General features: G+C 64.5%; 5 protein-coding genes across 14 annotated transcripts in view; 4 read left to right on the top strand and 1 right to left on the bottom strand.

The window, feature by feature from the left end:
• The first annotated feature begins 91 nt into the window (after nt 1–91).
• On the top strand, nt 92–4,382 carry LOC142035765 (uncharacterized). The gene is made up of 2 exons (XM_075038234.1): nt 92–1,092; nt 2,364–4,382. The coding sequence occupies exons 1-2, from the start codon at nt 934–936 to the stop codon at nt 3,480–3,482; spliced, it is 1,278 nt and encodes a 425-aa protein (XP_074894335.1). The 5' UTR covers nt 92–933; the 3' UTR covers nt 3,483–4,382.
• Nucleotides 4,383–4,524: 142 nt separating this feature from the next.
• Nucleotides 4,525–7,706, top strand: DOHH (deoxyhypusine hydroxylase). Of its 2 annotated transcripts, none has more exons than XM_075038231.1 (5): nt 4,525–4,621; nt 5,021–5,350; nt 5,733–5,809; nt 6,003–6,240; nt 7,256–7,706. In XM_075038231.1, the coding sequence occupies exons 2-5, from the start codon at nt 5,077–5,079 to the stop codon at nt 7,570–7,572; spliced, it is 906 nt and encodes a 301-aa protein (XP_074894332.1). In that variant the 5' UTR covers nt 4,525–4,621; nt 5,021–5,076; the 3' UTR covers nt 7,573–7,706. The 2 variants fall into 2 exon arrangements, with proteins under 2 accessions (XP_074894332.1, XP_074894333.1); XM_075038232.1 differs by lacking the exon at nt 4,525–4,621 and adding an exon at nt 4,658–4,826.
• A 229-nt stretch (nt 7,707–7,935) lies between these two features.
• Nucleotides 7,936–11,251, top strand: SMIM44 (small integral membrane protein 44). Its single transcript, XM_075038233.1, has 2 exons — nt 7,936–10,730; nt 10,869–11,251. The coding sequence occupies exons 1-2, from the start codon at nt 10,388–10,390 to the stop codon at nt 11,090–11,092; spliced, it is 567 nt and encodes a 188-aa protein (XP_074894334.1). The 5' UTR covers nt 7,936–10,387; the 3' UTR covers nt 11,093–11,251.
• A 2,105-nt stretch (nt 11,252–13,356) lies between these two features.
• SMIM24 (small integral membrane protein 24) lies at nt 13,357–14,021 on the top strand. The gene is given in 4 exon segments (XM_075037494.1): nt 13,357–13,455; nt 13,457–13,578; nt 13,715–13,753; nt 13,928–14,021. Coding segments are annotated over 4 exon segments (354 nt in total).
• A 1,084-nt stretch (nt 14,022–15,105) lies between these two features.
• The window catches only part of NFIC (nuclear factor I C), a 47,880-nt gene continuing 41,642 nt past the window's right edge, over nt 15,106–21,343 (bottom strand). For all 9 annotated transcript variants that reach the window (XM_075038222.1, XM_075038224.1, XM_075038220.1 and 6 more), the window contains one exon: nt 15,106–21,149. In XM_075038222.1, the coding sequence (XP_074894323.1) occupies nt 21,132–21,149 (18 nt within the window). In that variant the 3' untranslated portion in view covers nt 15,106–21,131. The remainder of the gene's footprint in view (nt 21,150–21,343) is intronic.

Raw genomic sequence — 21,343 nt, 5'->3', positions numbered from 1 at the left:
CCCCTCAGCGCGGCCAGGACACCGGGGGGGCGGAGCCTGACGTTATCCCGCACACTGACGTCATGGCGCCGAGAGGGCTTCCCGTAGGCGGGGGAACGAACCCTCCTCGCCCGTGCCTCGGGCGCCGGCTGCCCTACCTCGCGCAGCTCCGGTTCGGCGGGCCGGCACCGGCCGCCCCGCAGCCCGGGCCGGAGGCGGTGGTTTGAGGAGCGGCCCCACCCCCGAGAGACCGACCGGGCCACTGACCGGCGGGCTGAGGGGCCGCCGCTCGGCCAGCAGGACTCGCTGCCCCGAGGCCGGCCGAGGCTCCGGGCCCTTCCCGTGTCCGCCCCGTTCACGCCGGGCCGGCGCTGGCGGGGCTCGGTGCGGGAGGGAGCGGAGGTTCCCCCCGCGCCGTGCCTGTCCGCGGCGCTCCGGTGCCCTCGTAGCCCAGCGCCGGCCTCCCACCGACGGCCCGCCCCGCAACCCCCGGCCGGTCGGGGCTGGGGCCCCGCAAACCGCGGGCAGGCGGCTCCCCGGTGCCAACCGGGCGCCTCTCTGACGTTCCCCTCCGCATCGTTTACGGCAACGCCAGGAAGCGGCGGCGGCGGCTAACGACCGGCCACCGGCGGCGGCGGGCCCGAGGCGTCCCTTTCGCAGAGCCCCGGCCGCCTCCCAGGCGCCGTACCCCGCCGTTCCCCGTTCTCTCGCGGGGTCCACAAGGCTCCGTCCCATCGGGGGGGCTCCACCGGAGCGAGTCGTCCCCCCCCCGCCCCCGCCGCCGCGGCTCCCGGCCCGGCCCTTCCCAGCCCTCCCACAGCCCGGTCGCCGGTCCGGCCTACGGCCCGGGGCAGCCCCACAGCCTCGCCCCGGCGGCGGCAGCGGCCCCGCCCCGGCCCCGCCGTGACCCCGCGGCCGATCACTTCCAGGGCGGCCCCGGCTCCCGATTTGAAAATGCAGGAGCGGCTGCTGGTGCTGCTGTGCGCGCTGGCGCGGCGGCGGCGGCGGGCGGGCGGGCGACGGGCCATGGCCGGGGCCGGGGCCTGGGACGGGCCGCAGCGGCGCGCCTGGCTCCGGCACTACTACAGCCAGCGGCAGAAGCGCCTCATGACGGTGACCGGGAACGGGAAGGGCGCGGGGACCCGAAGGGGGCGACCGATGGGGGCCGGGAAGGACGCGGACCGGGGGGGGGGGAGCCGCGACCCGCGGGGAGAGGGTGGTGGGGGGACACGGGAGGACGTGCAGGCCGCGGGGACACAAAGGACGTGGGAGACGTGTGGGACGTGAAACGGGGGCAGGAAGGACGGGGGATGCGAAGGACATGGGGGGGGGGATGGAAAAAAGGGGGAACGGGGGGATGCGCAGGGGGCAGAGTAGGGGGATGGAGGGGCTCGGGGGGGGGGGACAGGGAGGTCACAAGGGGACACGGGCCGCAGGGCCACATGGTGCTGGATATGGGGGACACGAAGGACGTGGGAGGGACACAGGCCACGGGGACACAAAAGATGGGGAACAGGGGGATGTGCAGGACACAAAGTACAGGGATGGGGGGAGACGGAGGTCACAAGGGGACACGGGCCGCAGGGCCACATGGTGCTGGACGTGGGGGACACGAAACACGGGGACACAAAGGACACGGAGGGGGGGACACACATGGAGGTCACAAAGGGTAGGGAACATGGGGCTCTGTGGGAAAGGAAGGACGAGGGGACACAAAGGACACGGGATGTGAACCCAGGCAGAAAGGACAGGGGATGCAGAAGGCACAGGGAAGTGACATCAAAAGTGGGGGACACAAAGGGTGGGGGCTGCGAAGGGCCTGCGGACACGTGGCAGCGAGGACAAGCTGTTGGAGGGGGGAATGCAGGGAAGCCGCTTCCCTGGGCAGTTGCGGAGGAAGGGGAAAAAAGCCTCTTTTCGGCTAAAAGGTGTTTTTTGGAATTTAGTAACAGAAAAACAATTCCTGTGGAGGGGCCAGGAGCGCGGGCGCTCGCTCCCTCTTTCAAATCATGACCCAGCCCGCAGTTCACCCGGTTGCAGGAAAGCCAGTAATACCTGTTAAAAAATAAAACCGCAGAGCAAGTGGCCGCCCCGAAAGGGGACTCCTCCTGACGGCTCCTCATCTGTGGCACCTGGGCACCTTGTCCAGGGCCACAACTCTCACCTGGTGGCTTTGCCATGGGGTTTCCCAGGAACAGGAAAATTTGACCTGCTGGTAGTGCCGGTTGGGACTGCTGGCCACATGGCGCTGGGTGTCCTCCCTGCCTTGAGCAGGTCACTTGAGCTGGGTGGTCGTCAGAGGAGGGGGGGGTCCCAGCGAAGCACAGGGTGGGGACCTGGGAAGCGCCGTCTCATGCCCCTCTTGTCTCCCTGCCATGCTGCAGCTCCTGATCGCTCGCCGGAGGAGAACCAGCTGCTACTTCTACCCCCGCGCCTGGCCCAGCATCAGGAGCGCAGACTGGTGGGAGCGGGTGGTCCTGAAGGAGTTTGGACCCCAGGACTGGCTGGAGAAGTTCCGGATGTCTAAGGAGACCTTCTTCTATGTCTGCAACCAGCTGCGGCCTGGACTGGCTCCGCACAGCGCCCACTTCCACCCCACCCTGCCCCTGGAGAAGAGGGTGGCCGTGGCCCTGTGGCACTTGGCCACCAACGTGGAGTACCAGACTCTCAGCCCGCTCTTCGGCGTGGGGCCCTCCACGGTGCAGACGTGCGTCCGGGAGGTGAGCTACGCCGTCGTCTTGCTGCTGAAGCCCCTCTACCTCCGGCTGCCCAACGAGAAGGAGCTGGAGAACATGGTGCGCATCTTCCGCACACGCTGGGGCTTCCCGCACTGCATCGGTGCCCTTGACAGCCTTCACATCCCCATCCATCCGCCCCTGCGCCTCAGCGCCGACTACTGCAACGGCCAGGGCTGGCACTCCATCCTGACGCAGGCCACCGTGGACGGGCTGGGCCAGTTTTGGGACGTCTCCACCGCTTTCCCTGGCAGCATGGAGAACAGCGCGGTCCTGGAGAGCTCCAGCTTGTGGGTGCTGGCCAAGGAGGGCCGGCTGTGCCCCAACCCACCCAAGCACTTCATGGGGAAGGCGCAGAAGTACGTGCTGCTGGGCGATGCCACCTACCCCTTGCAAGACTGGATCCTCAAGCCCTACCAGGAGGACGAGAACCTCACCCAGCGGCAGCTGCAGTTCAACTACCGCCTGAAGCGGGCGCACAGCGTGATCGAGAACGCCTTCCTGCGCCTGAAGGCACGCTGGCAGATCCTCCTGAAGTGCGACGACTGCAGCCTGGAGCTGCTGCCCACCCTCGTCCTTGCCTGCTGCATCCTGCACAACGTCTGTGAAGCCCACGACAACCCCTTCAACGAGGAGTGGCTGGAGGGCACCGAGCCGACCGAGTTGCCCAAGCCCTGCCAGCCTGCGCCTGCTGCCATGGAGGACGGCCGGGCCGAGCAAGTGCGCGAGCTGATGTGCCAGTACTTCGAGAGCTGTGGGGAGGGCTGATGGGACCGGGGGTGAGAAGCAGCCCTGCGTGTCCTTGCTCTCGGACTTCCCACAGACTCCGGCGAATGTTGTTGGCCCAGCGGCACCCGGCTGTTCGGCGAAGGACTGCACCTTCTCGCCTCTGCTGAAGACTGCTGGCAGAGCGAGGAAGGCTGCCATCCGTTCCTGGGGCGGGGAGGGGGGGGCGGCCGCGTCACGCTCGTGCTGGTTTTGCCGCAGTGATTTCAGGCAGTGGAATGTATTTTGTGCCCTTGCTCTCTTCCAGGGTTTAAGCGGTCTGGTGGTGTGTTGTGTGCCGCACGAGTAAAGTGGGGATCGGGGCTGGGTGAGGGAGAGGGCTGCCTGGGTCTCCCTTTCCTGGGATCACGCCTCTGTCCCGAGGCCCCTCCGCCAGGCCGAAACCAGTAGGAGGCTTGAAATAAGAAAGCAAAACCCCTTTGAAGGTATGAAACTTGCTGTGTAAACATGCTTGGGAGGGGAAGGGAAGGAAGAGGCAGAGCAGTGACTTGCCGGGGGGCTGGCACCAGCCTGGAATGAAACGGCATCCGCAACCTCCGGCCCCACCGCTGCCCTCGGGGGGAGCGGGCTAAGCCGCCGCTGCCCCGCGTCCTGTCCCTCCTCGCTCCCCTCCGGAGGGGTTTCCCGTCAAGGCCCGTGGCTCGGGCCCCCGAGGTCCCTCCCCGTCCCACCGGCCGGCTCTGGCCTTTGCTTCCCCCCGCCCGGCTGCGTCGTCAGCAGAAACGGGCGGCTCTGCCCGCCCCCCACCGCATCGCCTGGGGAGCCCAGCGGCTCTCGGTCGGTTCCCCTGCCCGCCCCGGGCCACCGGCGCTTTGGGGACGGCCCAGGCCGGTCCCACCGTGCCGCCCCTCCCGCGGGGCTCGACCGGGGCCCGCAGAGGCACCGGGGGGGAGGGAGCAGGAGTGGGGCAGCCCCAGCGCCCTGGGCCTGCGCTCCGCCGCCACTGCGCATGCGCCGACGCCGGTTCCCCCGGCCGCTCCCACTCGGAAGGAGAGGGGGGGAAGGCAGCACACCCCCCCCTGACGTAGGCGGGCTCGGGGCGGCTCCTCCCCCTCTAGCCGGAAGCGCGATGGTAGGAGCCGCCGGCGCGGTCACGTGAGGGAGCAGCATGGCGGCGCGCGGTGAGTGCTGGGACCGGCCCCGGCGCGTCCGGCCGCCGGCTCGGACCGTTCTCCCCTCCGGTTCCCTCCGTCCCGCCAGGGCCTGGCCCGGTGGCTCTGACTGAACGGGGCCGGGCTGGCACGTCCGCGGCGGGAGGCGGGGAGGAGGAGGGTTGGTCCGTGTCGGTCCTGGGGATCCGGTCGAGCCGGGTTCCGGGCGCTTCCGGTGAGGTCAGGCCCGGCCCCGGGGCCCGGTTCTGCTCGGTCCGCCGGCACGGGGCCGGGGCTCGCTCTTCGTCCCCGCGGCAGCTGCCGGGCCGGGCTACCGCCCTCTCTGCCGCCGTCCCGGGCTGAGGGAGCGGCTGGGAGCGCCCCGGGATCCCCTGAACCCCCCCCCACCCTCACCCGTCCCCCCCGCAGGAGTGTGACCGGAGGGACCCCCGCCAGAGTCCCGAGTGCCACCGGATCCCGGCGCCATGGTGACCGAGCAGGAGGTGGAGGCCATCGGCCGGACGCTGGTGGACGCGGCCCAGCCCCTGCCCGCCCGGTTCCGGGCCCTCTTCACCCTGCGGAGCCTGGGCGGCCGCACCGCCGTGGACTGGATCAGCCGGGCCTTCGGGGATGGCTCCGCGCTGCTGAAGCATGAGCTGGCCTACTGCCTGGGCCAGATGCAGGACGAAGCGGCCATTCCCGTGCTCATCCGGGTGCTGGAGGACACCAGCCAGGAGCCCATGGTCAGGCACGAGGCGGGTACGATGGCAGCTCCTGTGGCTGTGGGGGCAAGGGAAGGGTCCAGCCCACAAGTGGGACTTGCGGGTGCTTCCCCCCAATACCAAATGGCTGGTTATGGCCTGATCCGGCTTGGGTGTCATGGCTTGGAAATTCCTGAGGTGTGTAACCACCTCACCGCATCCCCTGGCTGTCCCTGGCTGGACTGGTTGGCCGAACCTTCCCCTTCCTGCTGGCCAGGCTTGCTCCTGCCGTGTTTATTTGCCTGGCTGTCTCATTTAGGATTGGTCAGTCAGGCTTGTGTCCCCGCTCCAGAGTGGGGCGAGGCTTTGGCGGAGGACACATCAGGGTCCTCCTCCTCACGTAGGCACCTTGATAACATCCTGACACCTCCTCCTTTCAGGTGAAGCCCTGGGTGCTATCGGGAATCCCAAGGTGCTGGACATCCTGAAACGCTATTCAGAGGATCCTGTGGTTGAGGTGAGGCTCTTGGGGGGAGTCATTTCCCCTGGGGTCCAGCGCTGCTGGTCCAGGAGGGTGAGGCAGGGACAGGGACACCATGAGTGGCGTCTTGCTGTGTGTTGGCACCCAGCCGCTGCTGGGAAGCCCTGGGCACCCTCCCAGTGCCGTATGATGCTGTCCCTCAGCCAAGGCTGTGTCCCCGTCCCTGCAGGTGGCAGAGACGTGTCAGCTGGCAGTGAGGAGGCTGGAGTGGCTGCAGGAGAACAAGCAGGAGCCTGGCGCCAGCCCCTACCTCTCCGTGGATCCTGCTCCCCCTGCTGAGGAGACGGATGTTGCCAAACTCCGCGAAACCCTCCTGGATGAGTCACGCACGCTGTTTGACCGCTACAGGGCTATGTTTGCCCTGCGAAACCTGGGGGGCCAGGCTGCTGTGCTGGCGCTGGCGGATGGTAAGGGCCAGTGTGAGGCTGCCTGTAGTCTCCTCTCACTGTAAATCTGTACAGGTTAATCTGGGATTGGCCCTTCCCAAATCCAGGGCTGTCAGAGCTGCAGGGCTTCACTTAAGCTTGTCACACATTTGTTTCTGGAGCTGCTGTCTCCCTGCTTGCTTGCAAGAGCCACTTTGCAAAGCACTCTGTCACTCTGGTGTTTCACAGCCCCCTCACCATCCTCCAGGCCCCCTTTCTCCATGGGTTTGGGTGGGAGAGGGCACAGTCTGTAATGTTGGCTTGGGACCAACCAGTCTGACCTGGTGTCTCCTGGTGGGACCTGGCCCCAGGGTGTCAGGGTCCTGCTCTCCTGTCCTGGAAAGTCAGAGGCTGCTAACCTTGTCCTGGGGTTTGGGAATAGCTCTGGAGAGGGGAGTGAATGTCTCCTGAGTGGGGAAGGGGCAGACCATAGCCCAGGAACCATTTGGACCCAGCCCAAGGGAAGTGGACGAGGCTCTCCAGCCACCTGGGACGAGCCGAGGGCATGTCTGCACCGTGAGAGAAGGCATGCAGGGATCTGTGAGTTCCTACTATGGCTGTTCAGTCCCGCAGCACGGGAGGGCTTGAGGCTGTGGCTGTGCTGCCAGTCTGCCCCAGGCAGACCGTGCTGGTGGGGCAGGGCCCATGGGCGGTGCAGGCTACCTGGGGTAGGTGAGGGTGCCCGCAGCTCTGCTGGGGGGGCGGGTGCCACCGTCACAAGATGGCCTCCCTATGCCGCCAGGGCACGGCTGCGGGACTGCGGTGCCGGGGCTGCCCCGGCTGTGCAGGGTCAGGGAACGGGGTGGGTCAGCCTTTCCTGTAGGTGTTTTGTCCCGTTCCCCAGAAGCCCCAACAGGTCTGGGGAGACGACCGCTGGCTCTAACCCCCAGACCAGCCTGCCCCATGGCTTCCCCCAACTTTTGGGTGGGGGGCACCTGCCAAGCATCCCAGTGCACTTTGGGGGCCGTGATGGCTCACTCTCACCTCTTCCCCGCAGGACTGCATTCCGGCAGCGCCCTCTTCCGCCATGAGATCGGCTACGTGCTGGGCCAGATGCAGGATGAGGCCTGCGTCCCGCAGCTGACGGCTGCGCTGCGCAGCCGCACCGAGAGCCCCATGGTGCGCCACGAGTGCGCTGAGGCCCTGGGCTCCATCGCCCGCCCCTCCTGCCTGGAGACCCTGCGTGCCTTCGCCCATGACGAGGAGCGGGTGGTGCGGGAGAGCTGCGAGGTGGCGCTGGACATGTACGAGTACGAGAACGGCACCCAGTTCCAGTACGCTGACGGGCTCTGCAAGCTGCAGGCCTCCGCCTGAGCCCCAGCTGAGGGGGGGGCACGGACCCCGCTGTCATGGCCGCCTCCGTCGACATGGATCCCTGCCTTGCCGCGGCGGAGGTGGAGGAGGAACTGGATTTGCTTTCTGGCACAATTACAGCTGCCTTCTCCCTCCAGATCCAGGCTGAGCTGCTACTTGCCCCCCTCCCTCTCGCCACCCCCCATTTCCTGGATCTGCCCCTTTTTCCCTGCCAGGATCAGCACTGCCTGCCCGCAGCCTGGCTCAGGGCTCGGACCGGGTGGGCTCCGCTCTGCACGTCGGAGCCTGTCGCGGCTGTGCGGGGCCTGGGGCTGCTCTGGGCTTGTGCTGCCGTGGCGGCTCGGTGTGAAACAGCTCCACTTTCCCTGCCTGAGCTTTGCTGGGGGGGGCAGGGCTGGCTTTGGGCACTCGCTCTCGTAGGTTGTAGCAGTGCGATGCCTCGAAATAGCCCTTGGTGCTGGTGCCGAGCCGGGTCCCTCCTTGCATCTGTGGCGGAGGAGCTGCTGTGGGTTTGGCCTCTCCTGTCAGGGCAGGCCAGGGCTGTGCTTGCGGCAGCTTTTTCCCTGGGATGGGGGTTGTTTCATGGCAAGGTTTGGAAGATTTGGCTGCGCTTTTTCTTTCTGCAGGGAGCGGCGGTGCTGCCATTAGGGCTTACAGGGTGAGGCAGAGCCTGCCCGGACTTTCCCCCGTGTTTAACCAGACCTGGGAGGGCTGAGGCTGGTGTCTGCTGCCGTCACCCAGCACCCAAACCCCTTGGGCAGCCCAGTGTGGGCACGGGGAGGGGCTGGCAGGGAATAAAGCGCTGGCAGGGGGAGCTCCCACATGAGTCGAGCTGTGATTTAGCCCTTGCCCAGATGTGGGGTGCACCCAACACCGCAGGGTCGGGCCCCAGTGGGGAGCCCCAGGGCTGCCATAATGGAATCATGGAACAGAGTCATTTAGGTTGGAAAAGACCTTTAAGTTCGAGTCTAACTGTAATGGGAGGAGAGAACATGGGGTGGGGTTCCTGATGGCATGGGGTAAACGCCCCCTCCCCACAGCCCTGTCAGGCCTGGGGAGGAGGGCAGACATTGCCTGTGGAGCTCCCCAGAGCCCCCACAGTGCTGCCCAGCGGAGGGGCTGGTGGGGTCCCGCTGCACCGCGGGGACTGGCATGCTGCTGATGGTGCTTTTCCCCTTGACCGAAGTCTCCCTGTGAATCGCTCCTGGGCTCACTCCTCTTAGTCCCTAAAGCCACTGCTGCGGCCAGCTGGGTGTCCCCAGGGCTCTGGTGCCTATGGACACAGCTGGAGGGGGGAGCCCCAGCTGTGGCCCAGTCTGGCCCAGTTCATGACCCCACGGAAGGGAATTTTACTGGAGACCTGACCAGTTTTGGTCACCTGTACAAGCTTACTGGAAGTCAGACCTACTTGCCCGAGTGTTGTGGATGGAGTCACTTGTGTGTGATGCGGAGGGTAAGGGCCACCGAACCTCTTTTCCTTGGCACTGGAGGCAAAAAAACTGATGTTTTCACACCGTTTCAGAGTCAGCAGCTGTTACGGGGTTTCTTGCCTCCCTTCCCTCAACCTCTGTAGCCTCTGGGTGATAGGCAGGACCCAGCTGGCACCGCCAAGCTTTGGGGTGTCTCTGCACCCTTCTCTATCCCCTGTGAGCGATGAGGCAGGGCAGTGGGACATGCCATTTCCCCCTTGCCACTTTATTGGTGTAAGGCAGCTGCTGGCTCCATGCTGGGAGCTTATCAGGACGCGGGCTGTGGCACACTGCCAGCATTTTTTGCCAGTGTTTGCCAGTGTGTTTGTCCCTGCGTATTGCCCCGGCTACTCCAAGCCTTGCTCTCTGCTGTTCTCCGGCGTTTCCACAGGTGAGTCACTTGGATGATGCAGGATTGTTTCCAAATCTTTCTGCGCCAGCATTTGCCTCCGCTCCCCCAAACGCCTTTAAAGCCCAAACTGGAATGAAACTGGCATTTTTGTGGCCAGGATCTGGCCAGGGGCAACCTGGGTGCAGTAGAGCCAGGACGTGTGCCGGGGTGGAGGAGGGCCTGGGTGTTGAGCCCTGACTTGGCACCAAACCCTGCGGGCACCTTCATCCCTCCCTGGCCAACCCACCCTGGGAAGGGCTTGGGTTTTCTTTTCAAGGCTGCTGCTGCTCTGGGCCAAACCCTGCACCATCCCGGTGCAAAGGACATCGCTTTCGGGTGGTGCCTGGACCCTGTGCCCCTCTGCAAGCTGCTCCTCACCGGAGGAGCAATGCTGGGCACCGGGGTACCCCACGCAGCGGCCAACACGAAGCTCCGGGAAGATGACGGCCTCTCGCTGCTGCTTTGCTGTGGCTGGACCCCACGCAGCAAAGGGGCCCCATGGGACACCCCCCTGCCCCCAGTGTGGGGCTGCAGCACCCATCCCCTCCACCCGTTACCTCCCAGCTCGGAGGGCACCGCGTCCTCTGGGGCAGGGTGCTGCTGCCAGGATTTCACACCATCTGCTCGTGGGATCCAGGACCTTGCGAGGGATTTAACCAAGCTCAGGGGAGGGGGGGAGGCCTTGGGGTGTCCCTCCCCATCCCTGCCTTTGCGCGTTCTCCAGCTGCGGACGATTGTCCGCTCCCAGGGGGGATAGAGGTACCTGTGGTGCTGCCAGAGGGGCAGATTCAGAGGACCCTGAACCATGTCGGAGCCCGCTGGTCACCCCCCAGGCTGAGCCTGCCGGGGCTGTGCCCGGATTAGCGGGCGCTAAGCTCCTTCCCGCAGATGCTCTGTCCTTCGGCGGCAGCGGGCGAGCGGCACTGCCACCAGGGATGGGGACCTCCCCGTCCCCATGAGCCGCTGGCACCGAGGAGCCTTGTGGACCAGATGCCACTTCTCCCCTGCGCAGAAGAGGCTTCGGTGGCTCGGTGCCGGGGTGCGGGGGGAGCTGGCGATGGCCCTGGCGGGGGGCACCCCGCTCCCCGGCACCAGGGGGGCATGGGGGTCACGGCACTTGCTGCAATCTCCCCCTGAGGAGGACGGGGTGCTGTACGTGGACTACAAGCCCCCCGCCTTGGACAGCATCCGCCTGCCCCGATACGTCCTTTACCTGATGATGGCGGCCACCCTGGTGCTGGTGGTGGCATACGCCATCGTGGGGCATCTCATCAAGGACCTGGTGCACGACTTTGCCGGTGAGTGCTGCCCAGAGCACGGCTAAGCTTTGGGGCTCCTTATGGGGCTGGGTGGGGGGCAAGAAGGGGGTCCCCCAGACCGAGAACCTTTGCTGTGGTGGGGATGTGCCGCTGACGGCTCCATCTCTGCTCCCGCAGACTGGGCGTTCGGGCCGAAGCCGGAGGAGGAGAAGGCGGTGATGGCCGAGGGGACCGTGCCGGAGGTGGAGTGGCTGGAGGAGGACGGGGTGCTGGTAGAGGGGAAGCCAAAGGGTGAAAGCGCCGGCACCCTGCCCGGCATGGAGATCCCACTGGGGTTGCTCACCACCGCCCCACGCAGCTCCATCTCCTTCGCCGACTCCCACAAGAAGAGGTTTTTCTAGGGCCGGGGGACGCCCCTGCCACCACCGGGACCCTGCAGCCATGCCTGGCCATCGGGTCACAGCACGGCCACCGACCACAGACTCGGGTGTGGGGGTGACGCTGCCCGGTCACACACGCTTATCTTGGGGCTGCTATCGCTGCCCCCCCCCCAATAAAGCAGCCTGCCCCAGCCCCGCTCACTCGCCCCTTAGCCAGGCGTGGGCACGGGGAGGTGGCAGGGCTGGGACACCCCGATGTTCACCTGGGGACAGCAGCATCCCTCGGTGGAGCCGTGTTGGCCCCCCGGGCGTGGGCACGTGGGGAGGGACACGCGTGTGGGAGCACATGTGTTGACACGTGTGGGTTTGTAAAGGGGGTGCAAACCCCTGACATGGGGGCACAGCCCGGGCGTGGGCGCAGGGGGCACGGACATGGGCGTGCACACACGTGCAGATGGAAACACGGATGCACACGGCTATGGAGAGGCCTACGTCAGCACAACTGTGCGCCGGTGCATGGGGAGGGAGGGACAGACAGACAGACGGCTGTATGATGAAGGTGAATTTGCCCCCGCTGGCCACCTTGGTGCCCCAACGCTGCCAGGCAGTGCCCCCTCCCCATGAGGCAGAGCTCGGTGGCACCCGCAGGTATCCCCAAAGCCAGTCTTGGGCAGGGGGCAAAGCACCCATGAGCCGTACTTGGGCTCTGAGCGGGGGCACTGGGGATGGGGGCTGTGTCATATGGACCCCCATCCCCTGCCTTAAACCCAGGCTGGGGCTGGACCCCTCTATCCCTCTAGTGGACACCCTGTCCCCATGTCCCCAGGTACTTTCTTCACCCCTTGGGGAATTGCCACGGGCAGGCTGAAGACCACGGTCCATCCCTGGGGTGCTGGCAGCTCCCCCGTGCCTCAGTTTCCCCTGTGCCCCGGCAGGCAGGGGCTGCAAGGTGGAGCGGAGCAGCTCACCCTGCCAAGGTCTCGCCGATAATGCCATTAATACTGGGGTCTTCACAGTACCCGGACACTCCCTGGGGACGTGATGGGATTCCACCAGCACCAGCCATTGCAACTGGGGTCCAGCTGGCCTGGGCCTGACTGAGGGCCAGGGGGTGGCCTGGCACTGCCCGCTCTCCCCCCCCCACTGCCCCATCCCCATGGCGTGGCAGGGTGGGGGCCATGTCTGCAGGGATGGGACACTGGCCGGGATCTGCCCCAGCCCTGCCAGTGGGGATGGGGGTGCGGTGCCCCGTGGGCAGCGGGGAGAGACTGGGAGGGGGCAGCAGGCAGGGTGGGCGCTCCTCCGCACATCTGCCCATCTGTCTGTCCCTCCACCCACCCATCCGGCTGTCTGTCCTTCCTTCCGTCCATCCAGCTACCCACCCACCCATCCATCTGTCCGTCTGTCCCTCCCTCCATCCATCCACTCCTCCGTCCACCCACGCTCCCATCCATCTGTCCTTCCCTCCACCCATCCATCTGTCCCTCCGTCCCCCCCACCACCACTCACCCACCCCGGGGACTGACCCCAGCCCTGGGCAACGGGGCTGCCGCCATGGTCCCCAAGGTGGTCCCCGAGGTGGTGGCCGCTGGGTGCCGCAGGGTGCTGGTGGCTGAGCCGGAGGAGAGGAGAGGTGCCACCTCCCAAGGGTTATAGGAGCCACGTTGCCATGGTGCTTGGTGGCACTTGTCCTCTTGAGCCCAATAAAAGCTGCTCGTTGGCCCGGGGTGCAGAGAGCGGTGCCTGTGCTCAGCCCCAGCAGCGGCGTGGGAGAGGAGCCCATCTCGGGGTGCAGGATCCGGCCGTGCCCCAGCCCTCTGCCAGCCTCCCCTGAAAATGCCAAGGACTTCGCAGCCCCTCTCGCTCCTGGTCCTGCTCGTCCTCGCCGCCACTGCCCGGGGACAGGCCGGTAGGTGCCCCTGCAGCCCCCCCGTCCCCCTATGCCCCGGTGTGCCCTGCGCGGGGGTGGCTGTGCCCGTCCTGGGCCATTGGATCAGCTCCTGGGAGATCTTCCCAGTAGGACCAGTCTGTCCCAGTGCTCTGGCAGCAACTATTTTGGGGGCAGAGCGGAAAGACTTGGGGGTACCTGCCTGCTGTCCCCAGTGCTCCCCACCGTGCTGGGCACCCCCACGCTCTCCCGGGGATGGGTTGGCTGTGTCAGGGGGTGTCTTCCTTGGCACCCAAGGGATGGTGGGAAGTGGGTGCCCATGAGCGCCTGTCAATGTCAGTGTCCCCAGCATCGCCCCGGTGCCAGGCTGGCCACAATCGGGGCTCTGTGCCATGGGATGGGAGGGGGTCCCATCCCCTGCAGGATGGGGTTCCCCCAAAGCTATCCCCCTCCCCATCCCTGTCCCCATCCCTGTCCCCGTCCCCGTCCCTGCCGTGGCAGGCACCGGCCCCAAGGAGCTGCAGCCTTGGCTCATCGGCCTCACGGCCGTCGTCGTCTTCCTCTTCATCGTCTTTGTGGTCCTGCTCATCAACCGGCTCTGGCAGATCAGGATGCGCAGGTGGGCCGGCGCGGTGGGGACGCATCCTGCACCCGCCTCAGCGGGGGGTACTGCCGGCCCTGGGGGGGAGCAGGGTGCTGCAGGGTGGGGACAGGACCGTCCCCAGGCACCGCTCAGCCCCTCTCTCCCCTCGCAGGAAGCATGGCGCCCTCCAGGAGACCCAGGGGACTGAGAGGTACCATGGTTTGGGCGCTGTGGGGCTGGCACCGGGCCCCCCACCGTCCGGGCCTCAGTTCCCCGCTGGGGACGGCCTGGCATGGCCGAAAGCGATGGTGATGCCCCAGGGGAGCGGGGCCGGGGGTGCCCTGTGGTGGGCGGCCATGCCTCGCCGACGCCTTCCTCCCGGCAGGCTGGAGCGCGCCGGCTGCGCCAACCTGGCGGCCGAGAAGGACAGCGACGAGGAGAGCGACGGCGAGGAGCAGAGCAAGACCACGTCCCTCTGAAGCGGCGGCCGTCCCCTGCCCGCTCGGTGCCCGGCCTTAGGGACGCCGCGTCGGGCGCTTCGCCCTCAGCCCCGTCCGCCGGACGCGGATCCACGCCGGGTTTTGCGGAGCGGCAGCGGGGCGGGAAGTGCCGCGGCGACGGAAGTGCCGCGGCGGTTCCCGGCTGCCGCCAAGACCCGGCGTGGATTCGCCGCCCGCCGGAGTGGATCGGAGAGGGCGGCGGCGGGGGACAGGAGCGGGGTGTCCCCCCCCCGCCCCTCGCAGCCCTGGGCCGGGGGTGCCCCCGGCTGTACCCCGGTAAAGGTCCCAGCCTGCCCCGGCGTCAAGCATCTGGTGTCACCGTGCCGGAGATGGGGCTGTCCAGTGCCCCCCCGGGGGGCTCTGCACCCCCAGGATGGGGCCCGCGGGTGCTGGGTGCGGGGGCACCCCTGGGTGCCACCGGGGCGGGGGACAATGGCGGGGTCCTGGCATGTGACAACCTGCCAGGCCTCAGCGACTTCGGTGTCCGGCCGTGCCGCTGCCCCCCGACACCCCCCCCCGGGGCATCCTGCCCCACGTCCCGGGGTGTGGGGGGGACCGACGGGATCCTGGGGGACGGGGGACACTCTGGGGGGGCACCCGGAGCAGCTCTATGGTGGACGGGGACGATGGGGACTGCGGGGGCGACGCGCGGCTTCGGCCGATGACGTCACGCAGGCGAGGCGATGATGTCACGTGCACGAGGTGGCGACGTCACGCGGCCAAGGTCTCGACGCATCCCCACGGGAGCCCAGGGCTGCACCCACCCGTGTCCCCGTTCCCCGCGTGTCCCCTCCGCGCCTGCCCCCCTCCCACCTCCCTGCCACCCCCCGGGGGGGCTGCTGCCCCCGGCTCACCCACCCTCCTCATCCGGGCCTAGAGCACCCATGGGTGCGCCCCCCCCCAGGGTGATGGGCACCCATTGCCCAGCACGGCTCTGCTCCAGTATACCCCAGTACACCCCAGTGCCCCCCCCCCACACCAGCAGGGACACCCGGTTCCTCCCCAGGCCAGGCGCCGTGCCTCAGTTTCCCCCGGGGGCAGCGAAGGAAGGGCAGAGGCGGGCTGGAGTTGAAGCATAGCTTGTTTAATTTTTATACATTTTTTTTTTTGTCTTTTTTTTTTTTCCTTTTCTTTTTTTTATCTTTTTTTTTGTGTGTCAGTTTTCTGTTTTTTGTTTTTTTCTTCTTTTTTGTCTCTTTTTCTCTTTTTTGCATAGGGGAGGGGGGGGGAAAAACAACCAAAAAAAAAAAACCCAACAAAAAAAAAAAACAAACAAACCCCGAAACAAAACAAAAGAAACAAAACAAAAAAAAAAAGAAAACAAAACAAAACAAAAAACCCCAAAAATCCATAGTCACGGTCAGTAACTGGTATGTAGGCAGGAGCGGCGGCTATCGGTAATGGCTGCGTACAATGGTATAATCAAATATCGTGAAGCACCAGGGAGGCGAGCGGGGGGCTCGGGGGGGGTCATGCAGGGACTTGGGGATGGGGGGACACAGCCGGAGGGGATGGGGAGGGGGATCCCGACCCCGGCTCGCGGCCCTGGTGCGCTCGGCGGGTGTGTAACGGCTGCGGCAAGCGAGAAAGCGAGAATCCGGCTAACTAGTAAAATATAACTGCGAGGGAGGGGGCACCCACCCGACCCCCCGAAAAGGCGGGCGAGGGCAGCCGGCGGCGCGGAGGCACTGCGGCGGGATTTTTGGTATGGGTGTGAGTCGTGGTCCTGCCGGCTGCCGCCTCGACGCCTTTTTGGGGTGGTTTCTCTCCTTTTGCCGCTCTTTGCCCGGGGGGGGGTGGGTTTCCCCCCTCCACCTTCCCCCCTCCCCCCCCCAATCTCCACCTCCGCTCCCGCCCGCTCGTGGGCATCGCGCGGGGCACCCGCGGGTGCTGCCGTACAGGAGGCACCCATGGGTGCTGCCCGCCCCAGCCGGCGGCGGGAGCCTGGGGGACAGAAAGCAGCAATTCCAAACTCAAGAGTACAAAAAAAAAAAAAAAAAAAAAAAAAAAGAAACAAAACAACAACAAACAAGACATATATATATATATAGGGGTTTTTATATATATATATATATTCCTTTGCGCTTTAAAGTACCTTAACTGTGTGTCGGCCCGCAGGGACCCGTGCCCACCTCCGGCCCCTGCAGCCCCATATATATATATGTGGAGAGAGAGATATATATATATGTACAGGTTATTTTTTTTTTATTTATAGGTCACAAGGACTATTTTTAATTAATTTTTTTTTAAGCCGACGAGCCCGACTAAAAACCCTCTAGGAGAGACTGTAGTGCATGAAACCCCCGCGGGAGCCCCGGGCGCGGTGATTGTCGAGCGGACCCCCCCCCAAAATCCCCATCCTGCTGGGGGCCCCCCCGGAGCACCCCCAGTGATGGGGGGGGGGGGGGGGTGTGTCCCCCACCCCACCCCACTTTGCGCCCACCCCGACTGTGGCCACCGAGCCCAGAGGCCGCGGGGGGAGAAAAAAAAAAAAATTAAAATGGGAGAACGATTAAAAAAATCAAAAATAACAAAAAATTAGTGGTCGTCCCCCCCTGTCCCCACACGGCCAGTGCCCCCCAGGGAGGGGGCTGGGGGGGGAGTTTGCATATTCCCTTTGGGCAGAGCCGGGGGGGGGGATGCAGCCCCGGGGTGGTGGGTGTCGGGGGGAGCAGTGCAAAGGTGCTGGGGATGGTGGGGGCTCCCCGGACCCCCAAGGGAAAGCCCCCAGTCCGACACCCTCCCCGTCACCCTCCAAACTGGGGGGGGGGTGGGGGGTGGGGGTGTCGAGTTGATTATTTTTTGCCTTTTTTTTTTTTTTAACATGTTTTAAGGTGCTTTTCTTGCCAAGGGCGGGTTTTGGGGGGCTGGGGGGGGGGGGGGCTGCGGCCGCAGCCCGGCCAGACGTGCTGCTGGCCCTGGGGGTAAAGGCAGCAAAAGGGGGGGGGGGACACCCCGTCTGGTGTCCCCCATGGGGCTGGGGGCTTTGGGGGCTTCCTCGGGGTGGGGGGGCCCAGGCCCGAGGGGCGCCAGCGCCCCTCGCCTCCCCCCCAAGCCCCATGCTTGCGGGGGGGGGCTGGATGGGGGGCTGCCCCAGGTGCCCCCCCGCTCCCTCCCTCCGCTGGCTGTCGCTCTGCTCACCGCTGAGAAATGCTATTTTTTTATATATATATATTTTCTTTTTTTTTGCTTTGAGCTGATCCTTTTCTAGCCTTAAAACCCTTTTTTTGTTTGTTTTTTTCTTTTTTTTTTTCAATTTTCTCTCTTTTTTTTTTTTAAATTCTATTTTTTTAAGTTATTTTCCCCCAACTGGACGCTAACCTCCCGCTCCCTGCGTTGCATTGTCCTTGCAGAAATCAATACTGCACCTTGCATAAAGAAGAGTCTCCCAAGGATGTTCCCCTGCCCTGTGGGACCCCCAGCAAACCGCACCGGTGGGCGAGACCCCGGCGGGACACAACACCCCCCCCCCCTTCCCCACTAATACTTTTGGACACCAAAAAAAAAAAAGAAGAAAAAAAAAAAAGAAAAAAAAATTAAAAATTTAAAAAAATGTTGATGACGACGTTTCTTCATTACAAAGCAGCAGCGACGCGCGGTGCCACCCGCCCATCGGTGTCACAACCCGCGTCAGTCCTCAGCCTCAAGGGGGGCTGGGGGGGGGTGTGTGTGTGTCTCTCTCTCTCCGGCCGGCGGGACGCTTGGGTTTTAAGGCAAATTCTGGATTTTTTGGGGGTGTCGGGACCCCGCTCGGCAGTCGGCGCAGCAGAAAATAGGCAAAGTGACGGCGAGAGGGGAACTCCTGCTGGGACTTTGCCTGTTCCCTGCTCTGCCAGCCAGACCCCCGGAGATGAAGCCGATGGGGATGGGGGGGCGGGGGGCTGTGACCCCCCCCCAACACCAGCCCTGGGGGGGTGGGGGGAGAGGCACAGCTACATTCACACGGTTCCATTCCTGTCACGAGAGCGGCCGGGCTCAGCCCTCCCAGCCCTGTGCCCTATTGAAAACCAATTAAAAAAGGGGGGGGGGGGGTGTCCCCGCAAGTTGGGGAGGGGTGGTGGGATGCTGTGGCCCCCCCCATAAGGGCTCAGCTATGGGGGTCTCCATCCCTGGTCCCCCCCATCCTCGTCCATCCTGCCCTGCCCGGACGCCTGGCTTCTCCCGAGCATTAAGGCGGGGGGGGCTCTGACCCGGGGGGGGGGGGGGTCCCTGCTGCCTCCCGCCTCGCTGCCTTTGGTTGCTGTAAGCAGAAAAACAAAATAAAAACCCCCAAAAGGGAAGGGGAAAAAAAACAAAATAAAGAGAGGCAAAGCAAAAGGGGTGGCCGGACCCCCCTCACCGGACCCCCCCCCCCAAGGCCGGACCCCCCCTCGCCGGCGCAGCCGAGCGGCTATTGCATATTCCGGTGTGTTGGCGCAGAGGATGCATCGGTATTACCAACTGGAAGACGTTTCCGAGGGGGAAAATTGGTTAAAAAAGAATAATAATAGAGAGAAAAGGGACTTTTCCGGCCGAGAAGAAGCCATGCAGGAGGCGAGGGGGGGGCAGCCGCCCCCAGCCCCCCCGGCCCCCCGGGAGCCCCGGGCATGCAGCGACTCCCTCGCACTGATATCGGGTCCGGTAATACTTAGTCTTCGAAGGCAAGGCACATCATGTGGTATAAAATTTCGTGCAAATTAGGAAAACATGGATTTTTTTTTTTTTCTTGTGTGTTTTTTTTTTTTTACGGCTTTTTTTTTCTTTTATACAGAATTTTTTTTTTTTTTTTTCCTCTTTTTTTTTTCTCTTTTGCTGAAGGGGGAAGGTAGAGCCGGTTAATACAGTCTGCCATGCACAGCATCAGCCATCCGCGGCTGGGTTGAGCCAGGTCACCAGATCCTGTTAAAGCACCATGCAGTTTATTTGTCTTTTTTTTTTTTTTTGTCTTTTTCTTTTTTTTCATGTGTTTCTTTTCTCAGATCTTTTTAAAAAAAACAGGTTTCCTTCTCCGCCAAGCGCTTTTTTTTTTTTTTTTTTTTTTTTCCTTTTTTTTTGTGGGTTTTCTCCGTTTCTTGTCCTTTTTGATTACTTTTTCTCTCCCGGGATTTCCTGCGTCAGCCCTTTCCCCGGTGCCACGCCGCGGGCGGGCAGGATCCGGCCTCGCTGTGCTGTCCCGGGGGGTGGGAAGCGGGGTGGAGCGGGGGGGCCGGTGGGATGGGGGATGCGATGCCGGTGGTCCACGGGCCGGCTCTGGGTGCCAGGGGAGGGGGCCAGGCCGGTGGTGGCGGTGGCTTCGGTGACGTCCCCTGCTCCCGGACATCCCACGGTGGCTTCTCTCCGTCATCACCTGTGGGGTGTCCCCTGGGGCGTGGGCTCCCTGGGGTCCCTTTGGGGACACGCCTGGGACCCGTCTCCTCCGTGGCCGCCACCGTCTCGCTGGAGACGCCGGGTGCCTTCGTCATCTTCCTCCTCCTCCTCGCCTCGGCCGCCGCGTGGGTCCCTCTGCTCTAAGGCACTGCCACGTCCCCGCGTCCCCTTCCCGGCCACGCCGCCATCGCGTGGGACGGGGACGGCCAGGCGCTTCCTCCAGCGCTGTCCCCGGCCGGGGGCTCCGCCGGGGGTCCCGGGACCCCTCCCCGCCGCAGTTCAGGCACTTGACGCGGGGCCGGGGGCTCCGTGGGGCTGGCTCTGCCCTCGCCCTCGCTCGGGCTCCTTTTCTCCATCCTTTTGTATTAAAAAAAAAAAAAAAAAAAACCCAAAAAACCCCAAACCAGCCATCCCAGCAAGCCAGTGCCGGGGGCTCCGTCTCCTCCACCTCCTCCTCTTCCTCCTCCTCCTCCTCCTTTTTTGTGATTTTTTTTTTTCTTCTTCTTTTTCTTTTTTTTTTTTGACGATTCCCTCTTAAAAGTGCATTTCCTACAAAATGTGCAACACGAGCGCACCCTCTCCTCGCCATCCACCTGGAACCTGTCCACAGGAATGCATAGCTCAGACACACGGACGCACACCCCACCACAGCCCCACGGAACCCCCGGCGCGGGGACACAGGGACACACGTGGGGACACGTGGGGACGGGGCGGGTGGACGCCGGCGGGCAAGGAAGGCATTGCAGAGAGACGGCGACCGATGCCCCGGCTCGACGGTGGCAGCCCAGGTCCCACCGGGACCGTGGTGGGAGCGTGCCCACGCCATGTCCCCGAGGGAATTGGGGTGCCACCGCCACCGCGACCGTCTCCAGCTGTGCCCACGCACCCTCCGTGGCCCAAAGCCCCCTCCTCCTGTGACAACCGCTCGTGCCAAGCCGAGCCGGCCACCGTGCCACCTGGCCATCATGCCACCGTGTCACCGTGCCACCACGCCACCGCATCACCGTGTCACCGCATCACCACTGTCACCGTGTCACCGCAGCACGGTATCGCCCATCCCCGAGGCGCTTTCACGGCACGGAGCATCACATCGTCCCAACGGCAAGCGTGGCCGCATCCGTTGGGAACCGGCGGCAGGAGGTGTCGTCCCCCCACCCTGCCGTATCCCACCCCGGCCCCGGGGCCCCCCCGAGAGTCTGCGTGGGGCCGGGGGTGGGGGGGTGGGTGGGGGGTGGTGGGGGGTTTGATCTTTTCTACTCACATAGAGGCAAGAATGAGAGAGTCAAGAGCCGTTTGCATATCCGACCCTCCGGCAAGTGGCCAGCAGGGCTCTGGCGCCGCAGCCCCGCTGCCGCTCCGGGAGGCATCACTGGCACGAGTTGTGTCAGGTCTCGGCGCGGCGCCGGCCGACGGGGCAAATAATAGTGTTTTTCTTTCTTTTTTTTTCTGTTTCTTTGTTTTCTGGTGCATCGCTGGGGTGGGGGGGAAGGTCCTCCTGGGATGGGTTGTTGTTTTGTTTGTATTTTTTTTTCCTTTTTAAAAAAGTTTGACCCTTTTCCTTCTTCCTTTCCCTCGCTCTTTCCTTCGGGTGTGGGTTTTGCTTGTCGTCGTCGTCATCGTCGTCGTGAGTCCGCGCTCTCCGTCGTCACCGCAAGGCTGGGCCTGGTGCTCGGGGACGGGGATGTTCCTCTGGGGGTGCCTAAAGCAGAGGAGAAGGGAGGCGAAGGGGCGGCACGGCGGCGGTTATCCCAGGTACCAGGACTGCCAGGAGAGAAGACAGAGGCTGGCATTAGTGCTCTGCAACATGGAGCCACTCCGTGCCCCCCTGGCGTGTGTGTCCCATCCCCCCCCCGAAACAGCTGTCCCCACGCTGTCACCCTGCTCGTTTTGCCTTGCTGCCCTGCATGGCGTCCCCATTCCTGCACTGAGTTTGTCAGCCCTCTGTGCCAGGGCCA

Source organism: Buteo buteo, chromosome 10 (genome assembly GCF_964188355.1).
Source record: "Buteo buteo chromosome 10, bButBut1.hap1.1, whole genome shotgun sequence".
In the NCBI taxonomy this organism is placed as follows: domain Eukaryota; kingdom Metazoa; phylum Chordata; class Aves; order Accipitriformes; family Accipitridae; genus Buteo; species Buteo buteo.
Note: the sequence above shows the minus strand (reverse complement) of the source record. Positions and strands in the feature narration are given on the sequence as shown.